This window comes from Phoca vitulina, unplaced genomic scaffold (genome assembly GCF_004348235.1).
Source record: "Phoca vitulina isolate PV1807 unplaced genomic scaffold, GSC_HSeal_1.0 scaffold85, whole genome shotgun sequence".
NCBI lineage: Eukaryota > Metazoa > Chordata > Mammalia > Carnivora > Phocidae > Phoca > Phoca vitulina.
Genome location: NW_022589788.1, coordinates 321,040 through 349,013, shown reverse-complemented (window position 1 = coordinate 349,013; position 27,974 = coordinate 321,040). Strand labels below are relative to the sequence as shown.

The following is a 27,974-nucleotide window of genomic DNA, read 5'->3' as shown; positions in this document are numbered from 1 at the left end:
TGCTTAGGCTGCACCTGGGGGTCGGAGGGGCCCGAGGCCAGGTGGGCTTGGCCAGCATCCTGACGATGGAGCAGGAGGGGAACTGGGCCCTCACAGGGGTGGGGCAGAGCGTGCCCGGAAGGGACCAGAAGCAAACCCATGGAAGCCTGGGCTGGGAGGCCCAGAGGAAGTTTACAAGGTGTGACGTGGGGAGGAGCCAGCTTTAATCACCTGTTTGTGAACAATCAGCATGCCCGTTCCCAGCGCCTGTCGGGCTGACCAGACGCCCAGGCCCCCACCACGCTGAGCTCAGACAGGCCCCGGGTCAGTCTGGAGAGTCTCCAGAGCCCCTCAGCGAGGCCCAGGAACCACGTCTCTCCACTTGTCCTGGCTCTTTCGCCCTGCCAGCCCCGTGTCCCCCAAGCTTCTGCCCAAACTGCACAAACGCACTGTTGTGGCCATTTGTGATGGGACATTCCTATGCTGTGCCTCCCGCACACAAGTGTGTGTCCACCGTGATGTCCCCGGTGGTGCAGTTAGTGTTTGCTTTGCCGGCCTTGGCGCTGTTCTGGCCCGTAGGTGTCTGTGCTGTATTTAAGTGAGTCTGTGTGCCCAGAGGGGGCAGCGTGGGCTTGGCACCCAGGCCCTGTGTACCCCTCACTACCTGAATGTAAGCCTCATTTATGTCCAGGACAAATACAGTGTGGGCACTGCTGGCCTGCCGTCGCCTCTGTGCCTGGGGACCCACGCCCCGCTCAGGGCTGACGCTCAGGGAGCTCGAGCACCCGCGCGGCTCGGCTTCACGAAGATAGAGAATGTGGGCCCAGGACAGAGACGGACACGCAGACGCCAAGCTCCTGTCGCGCTGTCTGCAGAAGCAGAAACCCTTGCGAGGGCTCTAGAGCAGAACGATGGAAATAAGAACCAAACGGGCCGGGGCGGGCGGGCCCCCGGAGCTAGTGGGCAGAGGGCAGGAGCGGGGTGCGTGCGTCGTCCTCACTCCGGTGCGCTGGCAGGCTGAGGCCCCGCAGGGCGCGCAGGGGGGCCAGGGCCAGGCGTACGAGGAGGCGAAGCAGCAGGAAGGCGAAGGGCACAGCGATCTGGGTGAGGTGGAAGATGGCCGCGCTGAACCGGCTCAGGAAGCAGGTGGAGGCGAAGGCCAGCAGGCTGACGCAGGGGTACAGCGCGAGCTTGGCAAACATGAACGCGTGCTCGCGGCCCCCGAAGCGTGCCGAGGGCTGCAGCGTCTCCCCCTCGTGCAGCAGGGCCGTGGTCCAGATGGCAAACTGGAAGATGCTGGCAAAGAAGATGATGGCGCAGCTGACGCGCACGCTCTCGAGCTCCTGGTGGGGCTGCTGGGCGAAGGCCGAGGTCTGCTGGTAGGCCAGAGGGAGGCCGCCCACGAAGGCCAGTGAGAGCGTGTTGAGCAGCCCCATGGACTGCGTGGTCTTGCGGATGTGCAGGAAGAGCGAGTGGTGGGCAAACCAAAGCAGGCCCACGGTGGCAAAGGAGCCGAAGTAGGCCAGGAAGTGCGGCCCGTACTCGCTCAGCGCTGCCACCAGGCTGCCGTGGAACTTCTCCTTGACGGCCTTGGAGTCCGGGACGTTGTCCTCGCTGAGGACGGTCAACACACAGCATCTGTCACAGCCTCGACGCGGGGCGTCGGGTCAGGGCTGCACCCCCACCCCATCCCAGCCTGGACGAGCACACGTGCGTTTCAGAGAACGACATGGAAAGCTGTGGTCAGCACACAGACACCAAGCAATTCCGTGTTGTGCCTCTGAAGCGCAGATGTCCCGGCGTCCTGTCTCTGTGCAGGCCGGGTGGGCAGCACTGTCCCCTCAGCCCCCCTGGCCTCCACAGCTGGGTGCGCGTGAGGTCTGTCCACTCCCCCCGCAGCTGCCCATCCACTTGGGCGGTGGTCCTGCAGACGGGGGTCGGTCAGCCTCTGTGGTTCTCAGGTTGCTGGGCCGAACGTTGCTGGAAGGAGCAACTCTAAGACACATCTTGGGGTTCTCCCTGGGTGGATGCCCCTGACTGCACGGCCCAGGGAGCCCACCCCTGATCCCAGGCTGGGGGTCCCCCGGGTGGATGCCCCCGACTGCACGGCCCAGGGAGCCCACCCCTGATCCCAGGCTGGGGGGAAGCACCTGGGACACCTCCCAGCTCACAATGGTGGGCTACCCATGTGTCTGGGGGGGCGTAGGGGGGGCTGCAAGAGTCTGAAGGTAGGGCCAAGTGCCCCTAGGTGCTGGGGCTGTGGCTTCGGGCAGAGGCCCCCAGCCTCCACTGCTCCTTGCAGCTGGGCCCTGGTGGCAGAAGCAAAGCCGCACCATTCTGGAACCTTAGGTTTAGGCCTCCGAGATCGGCACCAATGAACGTTTGCTCCCAAATTTTAAAAATTTACAAATTACAGTAGGAAAAAGCTATCAAGAGAGAATTAGGAGAACTAACTAATTAGGAGACCATCAGATACAAAAATGTAAAATCAAAATGCTGTAACCTGTCCGACAAAATAAGAGTGTACTGAAATAGGATCAAAGAAACAAGAGGCTCTAAAAAAGAATGGAAAATATGAAGAAAAAAAAAGCAGATGAAAAACCTAAAAATAAAAATGCAGTAACTAAAATGAGAACTTTGACAGAGAGGAGGTAGATCAGGTGAAGCAGAAGAGCGCAGAGTGAAGGGAAAACAGCAAAAGGGAGGATGCAGGGGAAGGGGGGCAGGGAGGCCTGGCGGGGGAAGGGGCTGGGGGGGTGGGGGCGGGAGGGAGGGGGAGTCCTGAGGGAGAAGGGGAAGAGGCTGGGGGGGCGGGGGGATGGGAGGGTAAATGGGGGGGAGGCGGGGTGAGGGGTTGGGGGGAGGAGGGGAGTGTGGGCCTGGGGCGAGGCCCGTGCACACCCATCTACCCAGCTTGGGGAAGGGCGAAGTGACCGCTGATGCCCCCCCTTCAGCACAGGAGACCCTGAGCTCTGGGGAGCTCTGTCCAGGTTGGCATCAGGATACCTCAGCACCTGCCTCTGTAGGGCGGGATGATGAGAGGCAGGCCGTGGACCCCCTCCCTCAAGCCTGGGTCCTTACCAGATGTCCAGGATGAGGAGTGTGGCAACAATGGCGTAGACCCCGTCGCTGAAGGCCTCCACCCGCTCCTTGCTGAGAGGTTCATGCAGGTCAAAAGTGAAGAATTCCACGCTGTGAGCTGGGGGCTCTTGGGGGCCTGTGGACGTGCAGGAGGGAGAAGCTGGCCAGGGGAGGGGACTCTGCAGGGACACCTGGCTGTCATGGGTGTCTGGGCCCTTCCCATGCTCCACAGGCCTTAGGGAGCAGTGCCGAGGCCCCCCACACCAGCCTGCCCGAGCACCTACCCACAAGCCTGCCCTTGCACCAGCTGGAGGCCTTGCTGATGTAGGGGAGGAAGATGACCGTCGCCATCAGCAGGTACGACTGCGTGAGACACAGGACATGTCAGGCGGCAATGCGGTGCCCGGAATCCCACCCAGAAGCCATCCGCTCCAAAGGGATAGCAGCGCCAGCAACAGAAGAAACACAGGTGACTTCTGCCTCATCGAGCTGAAAAACTTCTGTGCATCAGAGTATTTCCAGAGGAATGAAAAGGCAGCTCACAGAATGTGGGAAAATACCAGCAGGCTGCACAGCTGATGAGGGTCTGGTACCCGGGACAGGCGGAAACCCCTCCACAGCAAAGACACAACACCCAACCAAAGTGGGCAGAGGCCCTGAGCAGACATTTCTCTGAAGAAGATACACAGTGGCCGACCCGCACGGGGCAAGGTGCTGAGCATCACCAAGCACCAGGGAAATGCAGGTCAAAACCACGGGCAGACCCCACCCCACACCCCGCAGGACGGCTGCTCTCAAAGGAGCGGAGACCGACAAGCCTCGGCGAGGACGTGGGGCAACTGGAACCCCGTGCACCGTGGGGTGCAGCCGCCGTGGAAAACACCGTGGAGGGTCCTCAAGACACTAAGCACAGAATGAGCCCACGGCCCAGCCATTCCACGTCTGGGTGTGTTCCCCGGAGAACGGAGAGCAGGGTCTCGATGAGATGCCGGCACCCGTGTTCACGGCAGCATCATGCCCAGCAGCTGGGACAGGGAAGCACCCCAGTGTCCGTGGATGGACCAGTGGGTAAGCAAACTGCGGTCCTTCCCATGACCGTCCAACGGGAGGGTGGATTCCTGACTGCTGCTACCACATGAACAAACTCGAAAACATTATGCTGAATGAAAGAAGCCAGACATAAAAACCTCATGTTTTATGATTCCATTTACACGAATTACCCAGAGAGACAGGAAGTAGATCAGGGGTTTTCCAGGGAGCAGGGTGTGGTGGGGGGTGGAGACTGCTAATGGGGGTGTGGTTTTTGTTGTGGTGATGGGAACATTCCAGAAGTAGGTAGAGTGGTGGCTGCAGGGCCAATGCCTCTGGACTGGACAGGTGGCAGCGGACCCGGTGATACAAAGTTTATGTTGTGCGTCCACCACGTTACTTGAGAAAGGGTGCAGGGCCGGGTCCTGGGGCGGCTCAGCAGATCCCCCGTCCTGGGCCCTGGCAGCACGAGCCCTCAAGGCCCCACACCACCCAGCCGGCACCCCTGCCCTGTCCCATGCCAGGCCCTCTGTCCTGCAGAGCCAGTACTTCAAGGTCAGCGGATGTGGGGGCACAGTCAGGGAGACAGCGGGACACTTCAGATGCGTCACAGACCTCTCTCTAAGCAAGTGTCCATGCTTCAAGAGGCCGCGTCGCAAGCACCATTCAACAGACACCCTGAGGGAGGTGCCGCCCAGCTGTGACGCAGGGACACAGGCAGGAGGCGGCCGGCCACTGCAGGATCGGGATCGGCAGGAGGGCCGCCCCAGGAGACGCGGGATCTGAGTCTGGTGCGGGGCTGGGAACACGACACAAGGGGCATCTAAACGGATGCCGGCAGGTGAGGCCCTGGGCCCTGTGGGCATCACCCTCAGAAGAAGGCAGTCCACAGGGAGGACAGGATGGCCTGGACCAGGCTGGTGAGAAGGGGCTGGATCTGGAAGGTGGGCCCTACACAGCATCTGGCTGAGGGAATGTCTGGAAGGATGGAGGCCATGGGCTTGCTGAGGAGGCTGCAATGGGCAGGCCTTGGGGGTCAGGAAGCTCAGATGTGTTGTTTCACAGGCAGTGGTGGGCATGGGGCTCCAGGTGAGGAGGTGAGGGGGCGGAGGCAAGGGGTCAGAGGGAGGAAGGCTCATGGACAGATGAGTGTGGGGTGGATGGAGAGCTGACTGATCCATCACAGAGCGCCACGGCCTGAGTGACCCCATCCTCTGAGGCCCCTGACCTACTGACCACTTGGACCCTCCCAGTCTGGTGGCTCAGGTGTCCCCTCCCCCACTGCCTTCATCCCACCAGGGCATGGTCACTGCCCAGCTGCACAAGGACCCAACACTGTGGCACCTGTTATCCCCCAGGACACACTGGACACCGGCCCAGGCAGCTCAGGCTCCTGGCCCAGGCCCTGGCAGTGGGCAAAGACTACCTTGGTCCTCCGCTCGGCTCACCCAGGCCACCCATACCACACACCCCAGCCGTCCCTCCGATCCTCCATGCAATGACCCTCGTCACTGCTCAAGCCCTGACTGTCCAACCAGTACGTGCTGTTGACCACCCTGAACGCGCAGCCAGGAGAGACGGTCCCACTCGAAACCAGGACGTGTACATGTCCTCAGACCATATTCCCCTTACTGCTGACTCCAATGCATACCCCTTCTGGCCCTGCCCTATCCACTGGGAGCGACCCTGCTAGAGGCCACAGCCAAGGATGCCCTGCCCGACCCCAAGCACTCCTGCAGCATCCTTCCCACCAGCAGCCCTGCACCTCAAACATGCTCAAGACTGAGGAGACCAAGCAGTGTCCTGAGGCCTGCCCCTCACCTGACACGCCAGTGTGCACCTTCTCCCGCTCTACCTGCCCGGGCCTGACCTCTGGACGCCTTGGCCGCTCAGCCCCCACCAGGCAGCTCTGTCTTCGAGGAAACGATGCTCAGCAGTGGCCCTTGCTAGCCTATCTGTTTCAAACTTGGAATCTCCTGAAATGTTTACTAGACATTTAAAACAACATCAACCATTTTTTCACAGTTACGATGCTTTGGGCCTGAAACTTCACTGCGCTTCACGAGAGCTCAGGTCCAGGCAGGAGCCATGCATAAAGCTTCCACAATCGACTCTGAGACAGTTGCTTGTTTGTATTTCTCTGCATTCCTGGACGATGGAAGTGTTCTAGAACACATGCCTATTAAATTAGCTAAGGGCTAAGAGGGCACTAGCCGACCCTGAGTTCTGTGATCTGGCTGGCACAGCTCCAAGTTCCGGCATCCCCGCATGGGTGGTGGTGTGCACGGAGCTGTCCGTGCGAAGCATCCTGACCTCTGACCCCAGCTGGGTCCCCCTTCACTTCTCAGTGGGATCTTCGTTCTGCGCTCTCTCTGGGCCGCTCGTACCCTCCGCGTGGGTCTTTAGGACACTTCCCCACCTGCTCACACGGTTTATCACTGTGCTTCCTAAGGCGCCTCTAGCCTGCCGTCGCGGCAATGCTGCTGGACCCCCCACCCGGAAGCCATCCAGTGCCGGCTGCCCCCGTGGCCTCATGTAGACCCCTCACTCGCCCAGGGAACAAGCACAGCCCAGACTCCGGGCATCCGAGTCTCTCCCGTCTCGTCTTAAAGCTTCGCCCGCTTGGGGAAAACGTGGGTGGTCATGGCCCGCTGGCTGCTCCCATTGGGCCCTGTGTCCCTTCATGCGGGCCTGGCTGACTGGGGTGCCCGTTCACCTGCACAACAGGTCCCGCTGGTGGTGGGGAGGCTCTCCCTCTGGCTGCGCTCCCTGGCACCCTGGGCACCAGGCCACATGCCGGTGGTCCCCCGAGACCTCTGCACAGCTCTCTCCCCCCAGCCCCCCCCTCCCGGGGGCATCAGTGAGACAGTCCCCCCTCCCCGCCTCCCTGCTCCCCCCCACTCACCAAAGGGTAGAAGAACAGGGAGAAGCCGGCGGCCACGAAGCACAGCGCTGGGCCCCTGAGGACGATGCCCAGGATATGCTGCCGGTAGAGGGCCCTGTGGGCGGAGTGCTCTATCTGGGGGTGCAGGAGGTGGGGGAAGTGGAAGGCATACACGACGACCAGCGCCTGTGGGAGAGGAGGTTGCAGGCAGAGGCAGGGGCCTCTGGCCAGGGACCCCTGCCCCCACGTCCACGGACAGAAGCCGCACAGGCGAGGCTCGCCACGCCGTGCCCTGGGGGGTGGACCCCACGTCCACGGACAGAAGCCGCACGGGCATGAGGCTCGCCACGCCGTGCCCTGGGGGGTGGACCCCACGTCCACGGACAGAAGCCGCACGGGCGTGAGGCTCGCCACGCCGTGCCCTGGGGGGTGGACAGGGGACAGGAGCCTCTGCTTGTCTCCCTGGGCCGCGTGGGGGGGATCTCCGAGAGGCTTGCCCCACCAGGCACCACAGGGCACTGACCCTCTCTCCAGGCCAGCACAGGAAGCCCAGGCTCTAAGAACCTCTGCATCTTCTGCCGCAGCCGTGGCAGGGGGCCTGGGCGGTCACTCTGCAGCATGCCCCGCGAGCACGACTCTCGCTGCACGTGTGGACAACGTGTGCTCAGGAGGACAAGCGTGTGGGGGAGGGGAGGCAGGCTGGGTGTCCTACCTGCACGGCCCCGATGGCGATCACGCACATACAGAACAAGAAGATGCCCAGAGGCACCTCGGGGAAGGTCACCATTAAGGAAAACTGCAGCCAAGAACACAAGACAAGACAAAACCAGGTTCTGCAGGGCCCCGGAGCTCACGAGCCTCCTGCTCTCAGCCGGGCACACGCATCCGGCAGTAGACCCAGAGGGTGTCCCTCCCTACCAGAGCAATTCCACGGAATGCTTTAAGCCTTTAAAGCCGAAATGTCATCAGATTCATGAAGAATTCTGTGACACACAGCCCTGCCCACCCAGAGCACAGTTCTGTCCGAACTGAGAGTGGGGCAGGCATGAAGGCATTGCTGGGGAGGAGCCTGGGACGGCAGCAGTGGGATGGGGGCCAGGCAGGAGGCGCGAGTGTTGGTGAGCATGGACGGGATGCCCCTCGTTGGGCCCGTAAGAGGCCAAGCTGGTGTCTCTCCCATTGCAGGCCCCTTTTGGGGAGGCTTTCCCTTCCTTCAACCAGCCTGGGAACCCTAGGTATGCCCCACCCTCAAAGCAGCCATGAATGTAACTCTGTGCTTGGGCCCTGGACCACCCAGCTGGTCTGAGAGTTTCTGAGGAAGCATCCGGGGTCTCGAGTCCTCTTGCCCAGGGGAGGGCAGGCTGGCCCCGGGGAGGAAACTGCAGGTACTTACGGTGAATGGTAGGAAGGTGATGGTCATCATGCAGGCCTAGAAAGGAGGAGGAAGGGAAGGACGGGAAGGCAGGCAGGTGGCTCCAGGCCCTGCTGCCCAGGGTGACCTCTGGCAGTGCCCCACCCCAGAGGCATGTCACTGTCTACCTCCTAGACCCCAAGGAAGCTCAGACCCTTGCCGCCCAACACGGAGGGGGGGGGCTCATCTTGTCAGGGGCGCCCCCAGGGGAGGACGTGGGAGGAGCCCGGGAGCGGGTGGTGGGTTCCAGGCTCCGTACACCAGAGGCACCAGGAAGGCCGAGCCCCTGCTTGCCCTCTTCAGAGGATGGGCCTACAAACATACTCGTTTCTCAAGAAACGGAAGGACGACTTACCAGGTTGAGCAAGGCAAGCGTGTCATCTATTTTCCCAACAACCTGGAACAGTCTAAACCATGTAAGACAATCAGGAAGATGTGCTGTCAATAAAGAGGCTCCAACAGCATCACACACATGCTCCAGCATTTGCTGATGAAAATGTCAATAAAAGATGTCATTTTGGCGGAAGGGGGAGGGGCAGGGCCAGAGGGAGAGAGAGAATCTTAAGCAGGCTACAGGCCCAGTGTGGAGCCCGACACGGGGCTCGATCTCACGACCCTGAGATCATGACCTGAGCCAAAATCAAGAGCCTGATGCTTAATGGACTGAGCCACCCACGTACCTCAAATATGTCATTTTTAACCAAATTTAAAATTCTACCTAGTGTACAAACTTTGGAGGTCATTGAAAATACAAACAGGATACCCTAAGTCCCTAGAAACTGCATTGCTCACATTTTCACGGACTCTTGTAACTTGGAGTGCATGGTTTCCAACAGAGCCGGGGTGGGTATGCAGAAGCCACGGAGGGAGCTGAGGAGGGAGGACGTGCCCTCGGGAGGCGCCTCAAGTTCTCTGGGAGACTGGAAACCTGAGAAGGAGGAGTTCAAACCTCCAGGGAACTTGTTCTTCAGGTCTTGCGTCCAAAGACCACTTTTAAAAAAGGAAGTCCTGGACACCTGGGTGGCTCAGTCGTTAAGCATCTGCCTTCGGCTCAGGGCACAGTCCCAGGGTGCTGGGATCGAGTCCCACGTTGGGCTCCCTGCTCTGCGGGGAGTGTGCTTTTCCCTCTGCCTGCCATGCCCTCTACTTGTACCCTCTTCTCTGACAAATAAATAAATAAAATCTTAAAAAAAAAAAAAAAAAAAAGAAACAAGTCCTTCCAGGGATGCCATTCACTAAACCTGCTGAAACACCCCACAGAACAGAGAGATGGTTTGATATGGAGGCAGGAAGGAGTGACAGAAAACTAAACACAGGGCCAGGGACCACGCGCAACTGAGGAACTCGCCCAGCTCCTCCTTGGAGACCCTGCAGGGCTCTGACCCTCTGAGGACAAGACCTTCCCTGGGCAGGGCTCAGTGGGCCTCAGTCCCCCCTACGTGGGGGGTCTGCATCCAGCCAGGGGCCAAAAGGGGCCCGAGGGGCCAATACTCAGGGCTGCATCCCCTTGGGATGGCAGCCCCACTGGCGACCCACGGAGCCTGGGGGGACGCGCACAGCCGTGAGGGCCCCGGGCGGATCTCTGCTGCTCTGGGCACCGCGGCCCCCAAGGGTGGCCATCGATGACCCAGCACACACGCGAGGCTCTGTGTGGCCCTGTGCATGCTACCGGAGCGACAGGAGCTCAGCCACATCGGCTGCCTGCACGGCCGCCAGCAGGACCAGACAGAGGGTGGTTGTAGCTTCTCACTCTCCGTGGACAATCGAGGTGGAAGGGAAAAGCCCCTCCCTAAGCCCTTATGAAGGGCCGCCTGTCCCCGCCAGAAACGGTCATCTTGCTGAAAACAAGTTTGTAACGTAAAATGTTAAGATACTGTCAACGCGAGCACCTGCGTCTGAAGGGCTCCAAGTCTCCCTGTTCGCCTGGCACCCCCCAGCCAGAAGTGTTTCCTCTGCAAGGGCAGACCGATAACGGAGGGCATCCGTGCCCACATCCCACCCCAACGCTCTTCCTGAGAGCCCTCCTGCCCCGGCTGGGGGTCAGGGGTCCCCTGCAGCCCCTCCCGAAAAGAAGGCTCTGGCTTGGGAGTGTGCATCGTGCAGCCTCTTCCTCCTCGCCAGAGTCCCGGGACCGGGCAGAGGGAGCGTGCGTGCACGGCGCAGCGCCACGGGGACGCACAGGGCAGCCCGCTCGCAGCCCTGCCCTTGCCCTGCCCCGTGCCGGGTCGAGGCCCCGCGCGTGTGCCTGTGGGAGCGGGAGACGCTGTGTCATGCGGAGGCGAGCGAGCGGAGGCCTGCAGCCACGGGGCACACACACCAAGGGAGCCACAAAGACGTGGATCTCAGTCTGGAAAAAGCCCCCGGCCTGGCTCCGTACCTTGTGTGCGCTGCCCAGGCCACAGTCACGATGAGAAAGGTCATCAGATAAACGGCAATCCTGGTTGCTAGAAGCTTCTGTATACTTTTGTCAAACTGGCAGAACAGAAGGGCGTCAGCATCAGACTTCACTCTGCGGCAGCCAGAGGGCGGCCCCGTGCAGGGCCCGTGAAGGGTCCTTGGATCGGCCTCTACCCAGCCCCTCCCTGCTGAGAAGAGGCTCCTCTTCGGGGTAGCCTCCCAGCCCCCTACCCCTTGCTCCACACCACCCATGCCCCACATCCCACAGGTGCCTCTTTGGGGATCTCGTGGGGAGCTTCCCGCTGAAATGGCAGCTCTTGAGGCAGAGACTCTTTGTCCAGAGCAGAGAGCCAACCGAGCTGCCAGGTGTCCCAATCTGACGTAGCTATAAAGCCTGGGGAGGTCGTGGAGCACCCCCCCCCCCCCAGGCGGGAAGTGACTTGCAGGCATGATGGGGAAAATGGAAATGAGCTGGACACAAAGCTTGGACTTTATCAGCAAAAACTCAAAGTGGAAAACTGATCGCTTTGCCCTTTTCTCTGGTTCTTTACCCGCAACTGGGTGTCTCACCCAATATCCCAGTACTTCACTGAGGACTCAGAGTGTCTGAATTGCTAGGTTTTCTGGACCTTGACTAGTCCTTCCCTTCAAGTTGGGAGGAGTGCCTGCTAGCTGACAGCTTCCAGCACTGTCCTCCCTGTGGGCGTCCCCAGACCGCTGCACAGCTTTCTGGCTCAGAGCTTCTCCATGAACCAGCTCACACACACAGAGATTTCACAACGACAAGTACCGCTCTCCAAAAAGATGACCCCCCCGCAGAGAAGTGGGGTTTACCGCATGCACCGTCCCGTGCCTCCTGGCATTTCCTGTCCACATCCGCACCCCAATCTCTTTCTTTTTTTTAAAGATTTTATTATTTTTTTAGAGAGCGAGCATGTGCGGGATGGGAAGGGCAGAGGGAGAGAATCTCTAGTAGACTCCCCCACTGGGCGCAGAGCCCGATGTGGGGCTTGATCTCACTATCCGTGAGTCAGGACCTGAGCCGAAACCAAGAGTCAGACGTGCAACCGACGAAGCCCCCAGGAGCTCCTCATCCACACCCCACGCTGAAATTGGTAGCATTGAGGTCTCTGACCTGGCCCAGGCCCAGGCCCTCCCCAGAGAAGGTTCTGGAGCAGGCACAGCTAGGTGAGCACCAGGGCCCCAGTGGGTAGCAGGCTGCCTTTGAAGAGGGCAGCTAGGGAGCAGAGTGGCACCAGGCCCTCCACCCGGCCGCTGCTGCTACCGGGCTAGACCTGCATTTCTACTTAATTCTCTTCAAAACCCTACCAGAGGTACCAGTCACTCTTCCAGAGATGAAAAAGACGAAGTCTAAGCAGCTCCTGTGATTCCCAACTGCATCCAGGCTAAGCGTGCTAGTTGGGCCTGGCGCCCAGACGGCAGCTGGCAGGCCCAGCAGCCCCAGCACCTCCCACCCTCACTCCTCCGTGCCCCAACCGCACCCCCGTTCACACTGAGGGGCTGAGCGAGGCACGCTCACACAGGCATGCCCGGGAACTTTCAAGAGTCTTCTGAAATCGTGTCCAGCTTTTGAGGTGCTGTGTGTCGCTACTTAACTTATAAAACAGAAATATTCTCTTAATACAAATGGAAACTCTGCTTTAGAAACTGTTTCACACTCACTTCTATGATAAAACCCATGTGCCCCTGTGCACTGAGGAGGCCCCCAGCCCAGTAGTAACCATCTACCGTGACGGACACTCTGGGGGAGCCAGGAACAGGTTTCCAGGCCCACAACCAGATGGGCTACTGCACTTTCTATTCTCAACCCACCCTTAAGGCTCACTTTGAGGGCACTGACCCTATTTGCAGGCCAGGATTGGGGCCGACCAGGGTGGCCAAGGGAGCAGAAGACGACCTTGCCCCAGCCCTCCCAGCCAGGCACATCTTGGGTGGAGCCTAGAATTGGGCTTATGGACTGAGTCTCCTGCACCCTCACCCTCACCCTGGATGCTGCAGACTGTGGTCCCCAAGTACCTGTTCTGGGGAGATCTCCGTGTGGGTCACAGGCAGGATCTGTGAGAGCAGACACAAAAAGAACCAAGGGACATTTCTTGGGCTGTGCACAGACCACTCCTTGGATGCCATGGTGCCAGGGACTTGGGCCAGTGCTGGACTGCTCCCCCCACCCATCCAGCTGCCTGAGTGGCCGGGAGACCCCAGGACACTGCTGAGACAGGGCAGGGTCTATACTGGGCCAAGCTCTACCAGAAGACTGTCTTGAGAGGGGGTGGCCAGGGGTCCTGATGTGAGAGGGGCTCTGGGTGGGGCCCCACACGGACCATCACAGTGGCAATGATGGACAGGAGTGCATCACTGAAGCTGAGCATGCGGTGTGAGTGCTGGATCCCGTCAGCAGCGTCCTCATCCTTCGTGCCCGTGGGGGAGTCTCCCTGTATACTGAGGGCCGGTTCTGGGCTCTGGGGCTCGGACATGGTGGGGCCTGGGAAGAAGCACAGGTCTGAGCAGGCCAGAGTGCTACTGGGGCCTACCCCTGCTGCCTTCTGCTGCGACACAGGGTTGGTTGGTGCCTGAGAGCAGGATGCCCTTCCCGACGGGGGCTTAGTGGTGGTTGGAAGGACCCACTCTGCCACCGGTCCTCTCCCAGGAGGCCCCTGTATTTCCAGCCTGCAGGAGGAGCACCGCTTCACTGCTGAGCACTGTCATCTAGGAGCCACGCTCAGTGCCTGCCTCCCCTCTAGAAACGGGAGAAACGAGAGAAAGCACAGACGCATGGTAGGCACTCTCCACGCTGTGTCACCAGCCTGAAACCGTTGAGCCCAACACGAGACCACTGCACTGTTAGACACTTTCATCCTAAATGTGGGATTGTCTTGCTTCCAAGTACTAGCTGGGCCCGACCGTGCTTGGCTTCCGAGATCAGACGAGACTGGGCGTGTTCAGGGTGGTATGGCTGTGGCCTAATGTGGGATGTTCTATAGGACCAAGTCCCAGAGGCTTGGACTAAAAGAGTGCCAGCCCCCCGCAAGGACAAGACAAAACGAAAACGAGCCCCACCTCCAGAAACAGATAAAGGAGGCTTACTGGCCATTTCTGGACAAGAAAAACAAATTGAGAACAAACATGTAAGATATTCAGCTTCATCAGCAACTAGGGAAATGCAAGTGAAAACAATGAGGTACCACTAAGGTCTACAAAAGCCTGTCAAGAGTGATGAGGTCGCGGGAATGTAAAGGACGCTACACTCATATGAAGACAAAAATAATAAAGTGTGGTGTGCACACCCCTTGTACAAGGTGGGAACTCCATTTCTGGGTGTAGCCTCAGGCGTGTGGACAAGGGAATAGAGACGCACAGGATATGCACTGGTGCAGTTTATTTTAATAAATGTCAAAAACGCTCTATTATTAAACACTAAATGAGTTGTTAAAAAGTGCTAAGAACTGAATGTGTCCCCCAGACTCCTCCGTGGAAGCCCTAACCCCCCGCGGGATGGCATCAGGAGGGGGGCCCTCAGGCGGGGGTGAGGTGAGGGAGGTCATGAGGGTGCAGCCCCCAGATGGGATCCGTGTCCCCACAGAAGAGGAGGAGAGGGGAGAGGTCGCTGGCCTCCTGGTGAGGACACCGCGAGAAGGTGGCCGTCTGCAGGCCGCCACCTCGATCTCAGACTTCAGCCTCCAGAACCGTGAGAAACAATGGTCTGTCGTTGAAGGCCCGGTCCACGGGGTTTTGTGATGGCGGCCGAGCGACGGAGACAGGAAGTGAAGATAAATGAAATAGATCTAGGCATGTATCAAACTCAGAAACACAATGTTGAGAGAAATAAATCATGTTGCAAAAACAATACATGTACTATTGTACCATTTATATAAATGTTTAGAACACAGCGTGATTATACAAACATGCACAGTAAGAACAGGGGAGCAAGGCACTCACCAATTTCACGACAGCACTGCCATGACCTTGGCAAGGAGGGGTGGGAGCTGGGGTGGGAATGGGGCTTTAGCTTTCTGATGTATCTAGAATTTATTTCTCACTTTGTTCACTTTCTAAAGCTTACACAAAGATCACCCCTTCTGGTGCACAGGTCTATAAATATTTGACAAATGCACACAGGTGTGTAACCATGACCACAGTCACAATGCAGTTCTGACCCCGAGCACGCCCTCTGTGGTCAAGCCTTCCTCCACCCCAAATCCTGGCCACCATTCATGTTTTCTGTTACCATCAGTCTGCCCTTTCCAGACTGTCCCATAAATGGGCTCATACCCCATGGAACCTTCTGAGTCTGGCTTCTTTCACTCAGCATGGTGCGCCTGAGATTCACCCATGTTTTGGGAATATCAATAATATATTTTTTACTGCTATGTAGTTAATTCTACTGTATGGATGGACCCCTTTGTTCATCCATTCACTAGGTGGAAAACGTGAGTTGTTTCTAGTTTTGGGTGATTATAAATAAAGCCACTATAACTATTTGCACACAAGTATTTGTGTAAACATGTTTTTATTTCTCTTGGGTAAATACCTCAGAATGCGTCTGCCGGTAAATGCATGCTTCACTTTATAAGAAACTGCCCAAGCACTCATCCAAGGAGCTGTGCCATTGTGTACTCCTACTGGCAGCGCGTGAAAATTGCAATTGCTCCTCATCCTCCCCAGCACTTAGTTTGCTAGGATTTTTTAAAAAGTTAGCTTTTAATCTTAGCTATGCTAATAGATGTGTAGTGTATCTTGTGTGGCATTTCCCTACTGAATAATCGGGTATTTTCATGTGCCTTTTATCTGTGTACCTTTTGTGGCAAAGTGTCTGTTAGAATCTTTTGTTTATTTTGGGGGGAGTCATTTGTGTTGTTGAGTTTTGAGAGTTCTTTATACATTCTGGTTAAAAGTCCTTTGTTAGGTATGTAATTTGCACATATTTGCTCGCAATCTGTGAACTGTCGTTCATTCTCTTACCGTTGTAGGAGCACAGAAGTTTTACATTCTGATGCAGTCTAGCTCAACTCTTCTTTCTTTTAAAGATCTTACTTATTTATTTGTCAGAGAGAGAAAGAGCACAAGCAGGGGGAGCAGCAGAGGGAGAAGCAGACTCCCCGCTGAGCAAGAAGCCTGACAATGGCACTCGGTCCCAGGGCCCTGACATCATGACCTGAGCTGAAGGCAGACGCTTCACTGACTGGGCCCCCCAGGCGCCCCTGACTTTTCTTTCATGGATCGTTCTTTCGGTGTCATATCTAACAATGCTTTGCTTAACTCAAGATGACAAAGATTTCCTGGTTTTTTCTAGAAGTTCTAAAGTTTTAGGTTTTACTTTCAGTGTATGATAGATTTTTATGTATTTTATAATTTTTACAAATAATTTAGTATTATATAATTTTTAATATAATGTGCAAGGTATATTTGAGCTTCCCTTTTTTGCAGATGGATGTCTGATTATTCCAATACCACTTGTTGAAAAGACTATCCTTTCTCCACTGAACAGCCTTTGCACTTTGGTCAAAAGTTAAAGGCCGTATCTGTGTAGGCCTATCTTGGGAGCGTCTATTCTGTCGAGTTGATTATTATGTACCTATCCCTTTGCCAATATCAGTCTTGACTACAGCTTCATAGTATGTCTTGATATCTGATAGAGCGAGTCCTCCAACTTTGTTCTTCTTTTTCAAAATTGTTCTGAGTATTCTAGTTCTTTTGCCTTTCCCTCACATGCTTCTGCTTACAGGGGCCCCTTTCCACAGTTTCTCTAGGCAGAAAGACAGGGGTTTCTCTTAGAGTTTTTGCTGTATGTGCAGCAATTCTCACAGCACAGCCCCATAGTGGATAGCTGGCCCATGGTCAAAGGTCAAATGGGAAAAAGATGTTAAAAAGTGGAAAACTCACACGTACATGGTCACTGCTCCAAGTTTCGAATACCCTTCCCAATCTATCGGCTTTGTATTGTTTTTAATATTTTATCCCGTTTTTACCTGTCATCAGGAGAAAAAGCCTGTAGGTGGCTTACTCCATCATGGCCAGCACTGAACTCTAACACTTTACTTCTCAAAAGAGAGGGGGAGAGAGAGGAGAGAGTAGAAGGGGGGGTGAGCAAGGAGGGTGAAAAAATTCATGCCACAAAAATAAGACAAAAAGTTACATGTGATTTTTAGGCACTGACTAAATTAGGAAACATATATCTGTTATATTGTTTTTTAGATTTTTTTATGTTTAAATTTTCTCAAATATTGTTTTTAAATAATCAGTAAATACTGAATACAGACACAAAAATCCTCAACAAAATGTTAACAAATGGAATCCAGCAATGTATAAAAAGGACTATATACCATGACCAAGTGGGATTTATTCCAAGAATGCAAGGTTGGTTTAAAATAACAAATCAGTGACTGTAATACACCACATCAAAGGAACAAAAGACAAAAACGACACAATCCTCTCAACAGATGCAGAAAAAGCATCTGACAAAATCCAATACCTCTTCATGATAAAAACAGTCAACAAATTAGGAATGGAAGTCAACTCTGTCAATCGGATAGATGGCATCTACAAAAACCTCACAGCTAACATCATACTCAATGTTGACCCCACGCCTGCCCCAGATCAGGGACAACACTATTCAACACTATACTGTCAAGGTTCTAGCCAAGGCACTTAGGCAAGAAAATGAAATATAAGGCATATATACTGGAAAGGAAGAAGTAAAACTATCTCTATTTGCAGGGGATGTGATTTTACACAAAGACAATCCTAAGGAATCCACACAAGAAAACTATTACATCTAATAAATGAGTTCAGTAAGGTTGCAGGAAACAAGATCAATATATAAAAATCAACTGCATTTGTATACACTAGCAAAAACCAATCTGAGAAAAAACTTATGAAAACAATTACATTTACAATAGCATCAAAAATAGTAACAAATTAGCAAAGGAAGTGCAAAACATTGTTGAAAGAGATTAAAGACTTAAGTAAATGGAAAGATATCCATGGACTGGAAGACTTAATATTGTTAAAATGGCAATACTTCCCAAATTGATGTACAGACTGAATGCAATCCCTATCAAAATTCCAATTGCCTTCTAATCAGAATTAACAAGCTGACCCTAAAATTCATATGGAAATTTAAGGAACCTTTGACTATTTATGGAATACCCAAAACAATCTTGAAAAAGAAGAATAAAGTTGGACGACTCTCACTTCTCCATTTTAAAACTTACTACAAAGCTATGGTAATCAAGACAGTGCAGCATAGGATATATAGATCAATAGAGGAGAACTGAGAGTTCAGAAATAAACCACTACTTTTATGGTCAACTAGCTTTTGATAAGGCTGCCAAAACCACTCGATGGGGAAAGAACAGTCTTTTCCACAAATGGTGCTGAGACAATTGGATATCCACATGTGAAAGAATGAATTTGGATCCTACCTCATACCATATACAAAAATTAATTAAAAATGGATCAAAGACCTAAATGTAAGAGCTAAAACACTGGGAGAAAATCTTCATGGCCTTGCATTTGGCAAAGGACTCTTAAATATGACATCAAAAGCACAAACAACAACAAAAATAGAAATTGGAGTTCATCAAAATTTGAATTTTCTGCCTCAAAGGACACTATTAAGAAATTGAAAAGATGATCACAGAATGGGAGAAAATACTTGCATATCATATATCTGAGAAAAATTTAGTATCCAAAATATATAAAGAACCCTTACAGTTCAACAGTAAAAAAACAACACAATTCAAAAAATAGGCAAAGGATGTGAATATACATTTCTTCAAAGAAGATACATTATCAGCCAACAAGCACATAAAAAGATGGACATCATCATTAGGTTACATTAGAGAAAAGTAAATCAAAGTCAAGAGATAATCATCCTCCAGGATGGCTATAATAAAAATAATGAAAAATAACAAGTGTTGGGGGAGGATGTGGAGAAATTGGAACCCTTGCACACTTTTGGTAGGAATATAAAATGGTGCAGCTGCTATGGAAAACAGTATGGTTCCTCCAAAAATTAACATAGAATTACCAAAGGATCCAGTAATTCCACTTCTAAGTATATATTCAAAAGAATTAAAAGCAGAGACTTGAAGATACATTTGTATGTACACCAGGGTTCATAGCAATATTATTTGCAATGACCAAAAGGCGGAAGCAACCCAAGTGTCTAGCTATGGATGAATACCTAAACAAAATGTGGTATATACATACATACAACATAATATTGTTCAGCCTTAAAAATGAAATTCTCACGTGTTACAATATGGACGAGTCTTGAGGACATTACGCTAGCTAAGTGAAATAAGCCAGTCACAAAAGCATGAATACTGTATGATCCCACTTATGCAAGGTCTCTAGAGTAGTCAGATTCACAAAGCAGAACGGTGATTGCCAGGGGCTGGGAGGGGCAGGAGGAAGAGTGTTTAACAGGAATAGAGCTTCCGTTTGGCAAGATGAAGAGCTCTATGAATGGACGGTGGTGATGGCTGCACAGAAGTGTGAATGTACTTAACGTCACTGAACTGCACATTTAAAAATGGTTAAGATGGTGAATTTTATTAAGTGTATTTTACCAGGGTTAAAAAACCAAAAACCAGTGCTCAGCATACACGTTCAAAACATGTTAGTTACATGTTACTTTCATCATATATGTTTTTAAGACTCATGGTAATAAAAAAATACAAGACTGAGTAACGAAATAAAGAATACAAGACGAAGTAGAGGAACATGGAGTTGAGGGATCATTTTTTTTGTTTAAAGAGACTAAAGAATTTCAAAATCCCGATGGGAATAAGGAAAAGCTGGAATTTCACATAAAAGAGGGGAGGTAACTGAGAGCCGATGACCCCGTAGGGCATTATGCACTGTGCTGGGCATTAGAGGTAAACACGAACAGGGTAAGCTTACCTGACACACATTAGGGCGCTGTGGGCGAACTGAGTCTGGGAAAGCTCTAAGAATGGGGTATGCCAGAGCTGAGTCTGGAAATATTTATGACAAGATGACAACAAGAGTAAGTGACATCTGTCAAGCAATAACTATGTGCCAAGCACTGTTCCAAGTACTTCATCTGTAGTATCTCTTCTAATCCTCAAACAACGCTGTGAGAAACAGACAAAAAGGAATCGGCTGTGTGTGTGCCTGTAACACGGACAGCTTGGCGTGCAGCAGAGTGCAAGGGCTTTGGTAAGGCTTAGAGCACAAGGCTCAAACTAGGAGATGCACCTAAAGTAAGCGGGGACTAAATCAAAGAAGGTTGTGTGCCTGCCTGTTCAGGAGTTTGTAAATTATCGTGAAGATTATGCAGAGATGATGCACTTTTCTTTATATATCCTCTATATATGTGTGTTCTGTGTAGATACACACACACACACATTAAGTAAAACATATATTTTGGATACAAATCCATTATGTGATTTGTAAATACTTTCTCTATTCTGGGCTGTCTTTTCATTCTCTTGACAGTATATTCACACATACATATTTGTATATATTTATATATATGTATTTTAAATTCATAAGCTATTTTAAAATAAATTTATGTATTTTTAGTAGCCCAATGTGGGGCTTGAACTCACAACCCTGAGATCAAGAATTGCAGGCTCTACCGACAGCCACCCAGGCACCCCTCATGGGTTTTTTTTTTTTTTTTAAAGATTTTATTTATTTATTTGAGAGAGAGAAAGAGAGAGAGAGCATGAGAGGGAGGAGGGTCAGAGGGAGAAGCAGACTCCCTTGCTGAGCAGGGAGCCCGATGTGGGACTCGATCCCGGGACTCCAGGATCATGACCTGAGCCGAAGGCAGTCGCTTAACCAACTGAGCCACCCAGGCGCCCCATGGGTTATTTTTTTGAGCAGTTTTAGGTTTGCAGAGAAATTGAGCAGAAAGTAGACTTACCATATATATCTTTTCACCACTCCCCCTCCAGTTTCCCTTTTTTTTTTTTTTTAAAGATTTTATTTGAGAGACACAGCAAGAGAGGGAACACAAGCAGGGGGAGTGGGAGAGGGAGAAGCAAGCTTCCCACGGAGCAGGGAGCCCGATGTGGGGCTCGATCCCAGGACCCTGGGATCACAACCTGAGCCGAAGGCAGACGCTCAACCGACTGAGCCCCCCAGGCGCCCCTCCAGTTTCCCGTTAACATCACAATAATGTGATAGAGCTGGTGCAACTGATGAGCCGTACTGATACATCACTAACTAAAAGTCCATAGTTCACATTAGGGTTCTATAGGTTTTGACAAATATATGACTTGTATCCACCATTACACTATCATCCAGAAGTTTAACTGCCTTAAAAATCCTATGCTCCCCCTTTTTATCCCTCCCTCCCCCAGAAACCCCTGGCAACCATTCATCTTTTGACTGTCTCCACATTTTCTCCTTTTCCAGAATGTCATGTAATTGGAATCATTCAGTATGTGGCCTTTTCTGACTGACATCTTTCACTTAGCAATATGCATTTAAGGCTCTTCCATGTCTTTCCATGGCTTGACTGCTCATTTCTTTTTACTGCTGAATAATAATCCATTTTATAGATATACCACAGTTTATCTGTTCACCTATTATCTTCAACAATGTATTTTGAAGTTTTTGATTTTGATTAAATCCAGGTTAACTGTTGCTTTTATCTATTATTTTTTTTTATTTTTTTTAATATTTTATTTATTTATTTGACACAGAGAGACACAGCGAGAGAGGGAACACAGGGGGAGTGGGAGAGGGAGAAGCAGGCTTCCCGCGGAGCAGGGAGCCCAATGTGGGGCTCGATCCCAGGACCCTGGGATCATGACCTGAGCCGAAGGCAGACGCTTAATGACTGAGCCACCCAGGCGCCCCAACTGTTTCTTTTATTGATGTGCTTTAGTGTCATACCAAAATATCTCACTTTTTTAAAATAAGTTTTATGGTTTCAGGTCTCACATTTAGATTCATGCTTTAATTTTTATATATAATGCAAGATACGGATTTTAAACATATGGATATCCAATTTTTCCAGCAACATTTTTTGAAAAGACTATCTTTTCAATTACTTTTATTCCTTTGTCAAAAATCAACTGACCTTATATGTACTTGCAAGCCAATTTCTGACTATTCTGATGCACTGATTTACTTATGTACCTTAAATCAGCACTACTTTGATTACTGTGGCTTTATAATGAGCCCTGAAGTTAGGCAATGTAAGCCATATAACTTGTCCTTGTTCAAACTTGGGAGTATTCTACCTCCTCTGCAGTTCCAGATTAATTTTAGAATCAGTGTGTCAATTTTTACAAAAAGTCTGCTGGGGTTTTGCCAGGAATTGCACTGAATCTATAGATCAATTTGAGAAGAATCACTCTGACCAAATCTCCCAATTTATGAATATGGTGTATTCTTTCCATTTATTAAGGTCTTTAATTTCTCCCAGCCATGTTTTTTAGTTTCCAGTATACAAATCTTGCACATCTTTTTTCAAATTTATCCCAAGCATTTAATATTTTTTGATGCTGTTGTAAATGGCATTTTCCCCTCATTTCAACTTCCACTATCTTGCTGGTTATCTAGAAATAATGGCACTTATTTTTTGCATATTGATCTTGTACCCTGCAATTTTGCTAAATTCACTTACTAGTCCTAGTAGCTCTTTCTGTAGATCCCATTTGTTTTTTATACATAGAGCCGTGAGTGTCAACCGAGGGTGCTAATGTCCCTCGAGGGACATTTGGCAAGGTCTGGAGACAATTCTGGTTGTGGCAAGTGACATGTGTTAATGGTATCTAGGGGACAGAGGTAAGGGTGCTGCTAAATGTCCAACAACGTACTAGACAATGCCACCCCTTCACTTCAACAAGGGATTATCTGGCCCCAAATGTCAACGGTACCAAGACTGGGAAAGTAATATAAACAATTATGTCATCTTCATAAACAATTTTACCTGTTATTTTCAACCTGGAAGCTTTTTTTTTTCTTGCCTCATTACACTGGCGAGAATTTCTTATACAATGATGAACACAACTGGTAAGACCTGACAACTTTGGCTTGTTACTGATCCCGTCTTTTTTTTTTTTTTTTAAACTTTTTTTTTTTAAAGATTTTATTTATTTGACAGAGAGAGACACAGCGAGAGAGGGAACACAAGCAGGGGGAGTGGGAGAGGGAGAAGCAGGCTTCCCGCAGAGCAGGGAGACCGACATGGGGCTCGATCCCAGGACCCTGGGATCATGACCTGAGCCGAAGGCAGACGCTTAACGACTGAGCCACCCAGGCGCCCCTGATTCCGTCTTTTATTATTCTCTATGTCAGCTATAGGCTTTTCATAAACGCCCTTATTATTTTATTTCAGAGGGAGAGAGAGAGAAAATGCACGTGCACATGGAGCAGAGGGGCAAAGGGAGAGGGAGAGAATCTCAAGCAGGCTCCATGCTCAGTGCAGAGCCAGATGTGGCCCGACCTCATGACCCTGAGATCATGACCTGAACTGAAATCAAGAGTCAGATGCTCAACCAACTGAGCCACCCAGGAGCACCATAAATGCCCTTAATATGCTGGCCAAGTTTCATTTCATTCCTAGTTTGCTGGCAGGTTTTTTTTTTTTTTAAATTAGGAATAGATGTTGGGTTTTATCATGTTTTTTTCTATGTCTAGTAAGATGATCCATTTGGTTTTCTTTTTCACTCTGTTAATAATGTAAATTACATTGATCAATCTTCAAATGCTAAGCTAACTTTGCATTCCTGGGACAAACCTCACTTGGTCGTGTTATACTATGCTTTGCAGTATTGGATTCAACTTGCTAAAAAATGTTTTAAAGGAATTTTTGTATCTATGTCCACAAGAGATATTAATCTTTTTCTTTTCTTGTAATGTCTTTGTCAAATTTCAGTGTCAGAATAATGCTATCTTTATAGAATGGGCTGTGCTGGTTAATACGTCCTTCCTTCAATTTTAAGTTTATGCAGAATTAGTAATATTTCTAGTTTTTAACTGTAAATTCAATGCTTTAATAGATATAAGGCTATTCAAGTTATCTACTTTTTTCTTGAGTGAGTGAGCCATGGTAGTGTCTTCCAAGGAATTTGTTCCTTTAGTCTAAGCTGCTGAATTTGTTGGCATAAAGGTGTTCATGTTCTCTGATTATCCCTTTAGCACTGACATCATTACTCTTATTCATGATATTGTTAATTTGTCTTTTTTTTTTTTTTTTTTTCTGGTTCAATACAGCCAGGGATTTCTCTATTTTATTGATTTTCTCAAAGAATCAGCTTTTGTTGTCACTGATTTTCTCTGTTTTTGTTTTCTATTTCACTGGTTCCCACTCTGACACTTACTATTTCCCTTTCTGTACTCACTTTGGGTTTCATTTGCTCTTGTTTTTGTTTCTTAAGATGAATGGCTGAAATTATTGGTTTGAGATCTTCTAGTATAGTTTTGGCTACATTCCACAAATTTTAAAATGTCACGTTTATTTTCTCACCTCAAAATTCTAATTTTCCTTCTGATTTCTCCTTTGACCCATGGGTAATTTAGAAGTGAGTCATTCAGTTTCCAAATATTTAGATTTTCCAGATATCTGTTACTGATTTTCTAACTTAATTGCATTGAGGTCAGAGAACATATTTGTTTCATAGCCCAGAATATGATCCATCTTGGTAAATGTTCTTTACGCACTTGAAAATGTGTATTTTGCTGGTATTGTGTAAAGTGTTCCATAAATGTCCATTAGGTCAAGCTGGTTGATGGTATCATTCAACTATATTCTTGGTGATTTTCTCAGTACTTGTTCTATCGTATATTGTGAAAGGGGTACTGAAGTCTCCAACTACAATCTACAGCACCAACTTACAATTGGGTTTTGATTAAAAAAAAATTTGGTTTTGCTTCACGTATTTTAAAGCTTTATTATTAGGTGCAAAACTGTTTAGAATTGTTACAACTTTTTGATGAATGTACTGCTTCATCCTTACGAAATGACTCTCTTAATTTCTGGCTGTATTCTTTGCTGTGAAGTCTACAGAGGCTTGCAGATGAAGACCATAAATTCAGTTTTAAACATGTATACACAGCATGAGACATCTAACGGCAAAGGTCTAAGAGCTCAGGAGAGAAGTGTGCAGATACAGACTGAGTGAACATGGTCCGTGCGGCGCCAGGATATAAAGGTGCTCCATAGATACTCATGAAATAAAAAGTCTGAGTAAACTCTGGTCTCCAAAGTAATTACACTATTTAAAACTCCACCTGATCCTAGGTCATATGAGGATAAATTCCAAATTTAAAGGAATCCTGAAACTCTACCATGCTTTCTAGTGAGTTATGCACTAGGTTTTCCACAACAGCTATTTTATACCTTTTCCACATTGCTTAAACCTTAGCTTTCTTACCTCCCTTCTTGTTTTCAGTAGATGTTTTGTTTCCCTCATTCATGGTGAAAACAGAAGCCATCAGAGAATTCCTTCGCTTTCATTCCAATAAACACGTAAGATTACCTGCAGCTGCAAGCCCTCTTCCCTCCCTCCCTCTGCTATGAAAAGTGTGTGTCTTATGTCCAAAGTGAGTATCACTCTCCTTATGCTCTGGATGTCAGTCCCCTCTCTTCCAGAGGACTTCATCCGTTACTCCCCCCTCTTCTGTACCGGCAAACCTTCTCGCCCCACTAGCTCCCTCCCATCAGCTTCAAGCTGCTCAAAAATTCCCATCCTAAAGCACCTCAACCCCACACCGTCTTCCAGCTCCCACACTTCCTTCTCCACAGCCAAACCTCCAGTCCCTCCAACTCTCCACTTCTTTATTCTTCTTCCACCCCACCACTCCAATGGAACTATTCTTGAAAGATCACAGGATAATCTCATTGTTGCTAAACCTAAGGTACATCTTATTTTTTCTACGTCACTCTTAAACAGCTTTCTGCCGCTGGGAACATCTTTCCTCGGCTCTGGGACACAATGCTCCCTCGGTTTCCTCCGTGTCCCTGGCTGCTCCTTCTCCATTCGCTGGTCTACTCTCTGAATGTGCTAGCATCTTTCTGCCTAACTCTGTGTTCCGCTCTCTTCAGCTCTTAAGACAGTCAACCGCCATCGACATGCTGAGGACATCAAATACCGGTCTATGGCTCGGCCTCTTTCCTGAGCCCCTACCCTTAGGGGCACCGGACGAATGCGCTGCTGGGAAACGCCATGACTTGGGGGGAATTCTAGCGGAAACGCTCGTTGACGATGGCCAAGTAATGATACTGCTGAGCATGTTTTCTTATCCCCGAAAAAGGCAGCGGGGCGGGTAAGGATACCGTGCCTTCTTCTCCGAGGTACTCATAAAAAGTCCGTTACAAACAAGCACGGTACAAACGAAGCTGCTGTTGTTATAAGGATAGTAACACACGTTTGTCCTGAAAGAGGTTTTTAATAACCTGAAATTCTAGGAGGACTAAGACGCTGGCTGGGACTTTCAGATCCGTTTTTCAGTCTGAGAAAGAATACAGAGGGGGCTGCCTACACGACCCGGGCAGATGACATCAACGCGCCGAGCGGGCAGGTAAATGTGTCTCACCCGAAGGGGCAGCCGCAGGTGATCGGTGACACGCGATTCTGGGTCCAATGTTGCCAGCTCTGACTTTTCTACAGAAGCTGGAAACCCGGGTTTTTTAAAGTTTTTCAGGCTTTTGGTAGCAACCAACTCATTTTTTCAGAACAAACCCTTAAAGTGGGCCCCCCACCAAACCGAACCAGCTAGGAGCGTGCCCGGGGCTACCGACCTTACTCAACAAGTCGCGGGGAATGTCGCTCGCTGGGCGGCCAAACTGCGCGTTTCTTAAGAGCTGCGGTCCAGCGAGCCGCTCCCGGCCGCGGGCTGACGCCACCGTAGGCCCGAGCACCCTGAAAAGTAGCCTCCGCAGACACGGCCGCCTGGGGAACGGTTACACGCCGGGCCCGGAGCCACACCAACCGCCCGCGCGTCCGCGTCCGGGTCCGCCACGCGCCCGGAGCGCGGCGGCCGGAAGCTCGTCACGAGGCGGGCGGCGCCGCGCAGGCGCGATGCGCGACCAGGAATCTACGCACGCGCACGCGCACCTGCCCGGCACGGCGTTTTTCGGGGCTGCGACGCGCCCCCGCGGGCCTACGTCACGGCGTCGGGGCGGAAGATGGTGCGGCTCGGGGCTGGCGGTTGCTGAGCGGACCCGGACGCAGCTGGACCCGAGCTCCCCGCTCCGGCGCCCGCTGCGGGGTCGCAGCCATGTCGCTGCTGCAGTCTGCGTTGGACTTCCTGGCAGGCCCGGGCTCTTTGGGCGGCGCTGCCGGCCGCGACCAGACTGACTTCGTGGGGCAGACGGTGGAGCTGGGCGAGCTGCGGCTGCGGGTGCGGCGAGTCCTGGCCGAGGGTGAGGCCCAGGCCGGGGGCGCGGGGCCGGGCGCGGGGCCGGCCGGGAGGGGGCGGGGCGGACCGGGCCAGGTGCGGGGCGGCCCCGCCGCGGTGGGGGATGGGGGAGGGTCGCCGCGACGTGGAGCGGGTGAGGCCGACCCGGCGTGACTGCAGAGGGTGAGTGAGGCGGGGTCGGGGGCTGGGCACTTCCTTGCCGGAGGCGTGGCAGGTGTGGCAGGTGTGGGGCCGACCTGCGGCCGGAGGAGAGGCCGTGGCAGTGGGGGAGAAGGTGGTGGGCAGGTGAGGGGCCACGGTGGGGCCGGAAGGAAGGGGACCCGTGAGGCTGGGCAGTGCGCTGGGTGGGTATGAGTCAGGGCCCTTGCCTCGCATCTAGGGCCGTTGTGGGGGTGATGGGACAGCACTGGATCTCTGGACATCGGGCCGACTTTTTGGGTGCTTGTGCCCCTTGGTGAAGGTGGTTGTTCTCCCTGGATGTTGGGATAGACGGTACTGTGACCCATAGCCCAGCTTCCTCCTCTCGCCACCTGTTTGCCTTGCCCTGATCTCTGTTTGTGAGTCCACCTAAGTTAGGGCATGCCAACAGTCGTGACCTGTCCGGAGCCTTGCAGGTTGGACTCGTCAGTCGTGGAGGAATTTCCGGGTCATTCTTTAGTCATCTTTGTTTCTGCACGCTATCTCCAGCTTCCTGATGTCCTTTCTCTTCCTCACACAGAGTCTATTGCCAACGTCGGCGTGATCCCATTCTCTCCTCTGGATTTTCCTTACGTTTTGTCGGTGGCGCCCACAGGGGTATGTCACACTTTGCTAGCTGGGTAC

General features: G+C 51.5%; 3 protein-coding genes across 7 annotated transcripts in view; 1 reads left to right on the top strand and 2 right to left on the bottom strand.

Moving 5' to 3' along the window:
- Positions 1–132: 132 nt before the first annotated feature.
- Positions 133–26,768, bottom strand: TMEM175 (transmembrane protein 175). The gene is made up of 11 exons (XM_032395488.1): positions 26,533–26,768; positions 13,124–13,284; positions 12,819–12,857; positions 10,762–10,856; positions 8,740–8,791; positions 8,367–8,402; positions 7,686–7,769; positions 6,995–7,159; positions 3,345–3,423; positions 3,061–3,196; positions 133–1,593 (listed from the first exon to the last, which is right to left on the bottom strand). The coding sequence occupies exons 2-11, from the start codon at positions 13,274–13,276 to the stop codon at positions 936–938; spliced, it is 1,497 nt and encodes a 498-aa protein (XP_032251379.1). The 5' UTR covers positions 13,277–13,284; positions 26,533–26,768; the 3' UTR covers positions 133–935.
- On the bottom strand, positions 3,437–6,981 carry LOC116626292. The gene has a single exon (XM_032395489.1). It carries the CDS (start codon positions 5,298–5,300, stop codon positions 4,215–4,217), a length of 1,086 nt encoding a protein of 361 aa, XP_032251380.1. The 5' UTR covers positions 5,301–6,981; the 3' UTR covers positions 3,437–4,214.
- Positions 26,769–26,829: 61 nt separating the features above from the next.
- Positions 26,830–27,974, top strand: part of GAK (cyclin G associated kinase) — a 56,423-nt gene continuing 55,278 nt past the window's right edge. For 3 of the 5 annotated variants that reach the window (XM_032395491.1, XM_032395492.1, XM_032395490.1), the window contains exon 1: positions 26,830–27,156. In XM_032395491.1, coding sequence (XP_032251382.1) covers positions 27,012–27,156 — 145 coding nt within the window. In that variant the 5' untranslated portion in view covers positions 26,830–27,011. Of the gene's footprint in view, positions 27,157–27,870; positions 27,948–27,974 lie in introns of all 5 variants that reach the window. The other 2 variants (XM_032395495.1, XM_032395496.1) reach the window with 2 other exon arrangements.

Coding starts and splice junctions, on each gene's coding strand:
- LOC116626292 (XM_032395489.1), bottom strand. CDS start 5,300: ATGGGGTCACTCAGGCCGTGGCGCTCTGTGATGGATCAGTCAGCTCTC.
- TMEM175 (XM_032395488.1), bottom strand. CDS start 13,276: ATGTCCGAGCCCCAGAGCCCAGAACCGGCCCTCAGTATACAGGGAGAC. Junction 7,770..8,366: donor TCACCTTCCTACCATTCACC/GTAAGTACCTGC, acceptor TCTTGGCTGCAG/TTTTCCTTAATGGTGACCTT. Junction 1,594..3,060: donor CTCCTCATCCTGGACATCTG/GTAAGGACCCAG, acceptor GACCGTCCTCAG/CGAGGACAACGTCCCGGACT.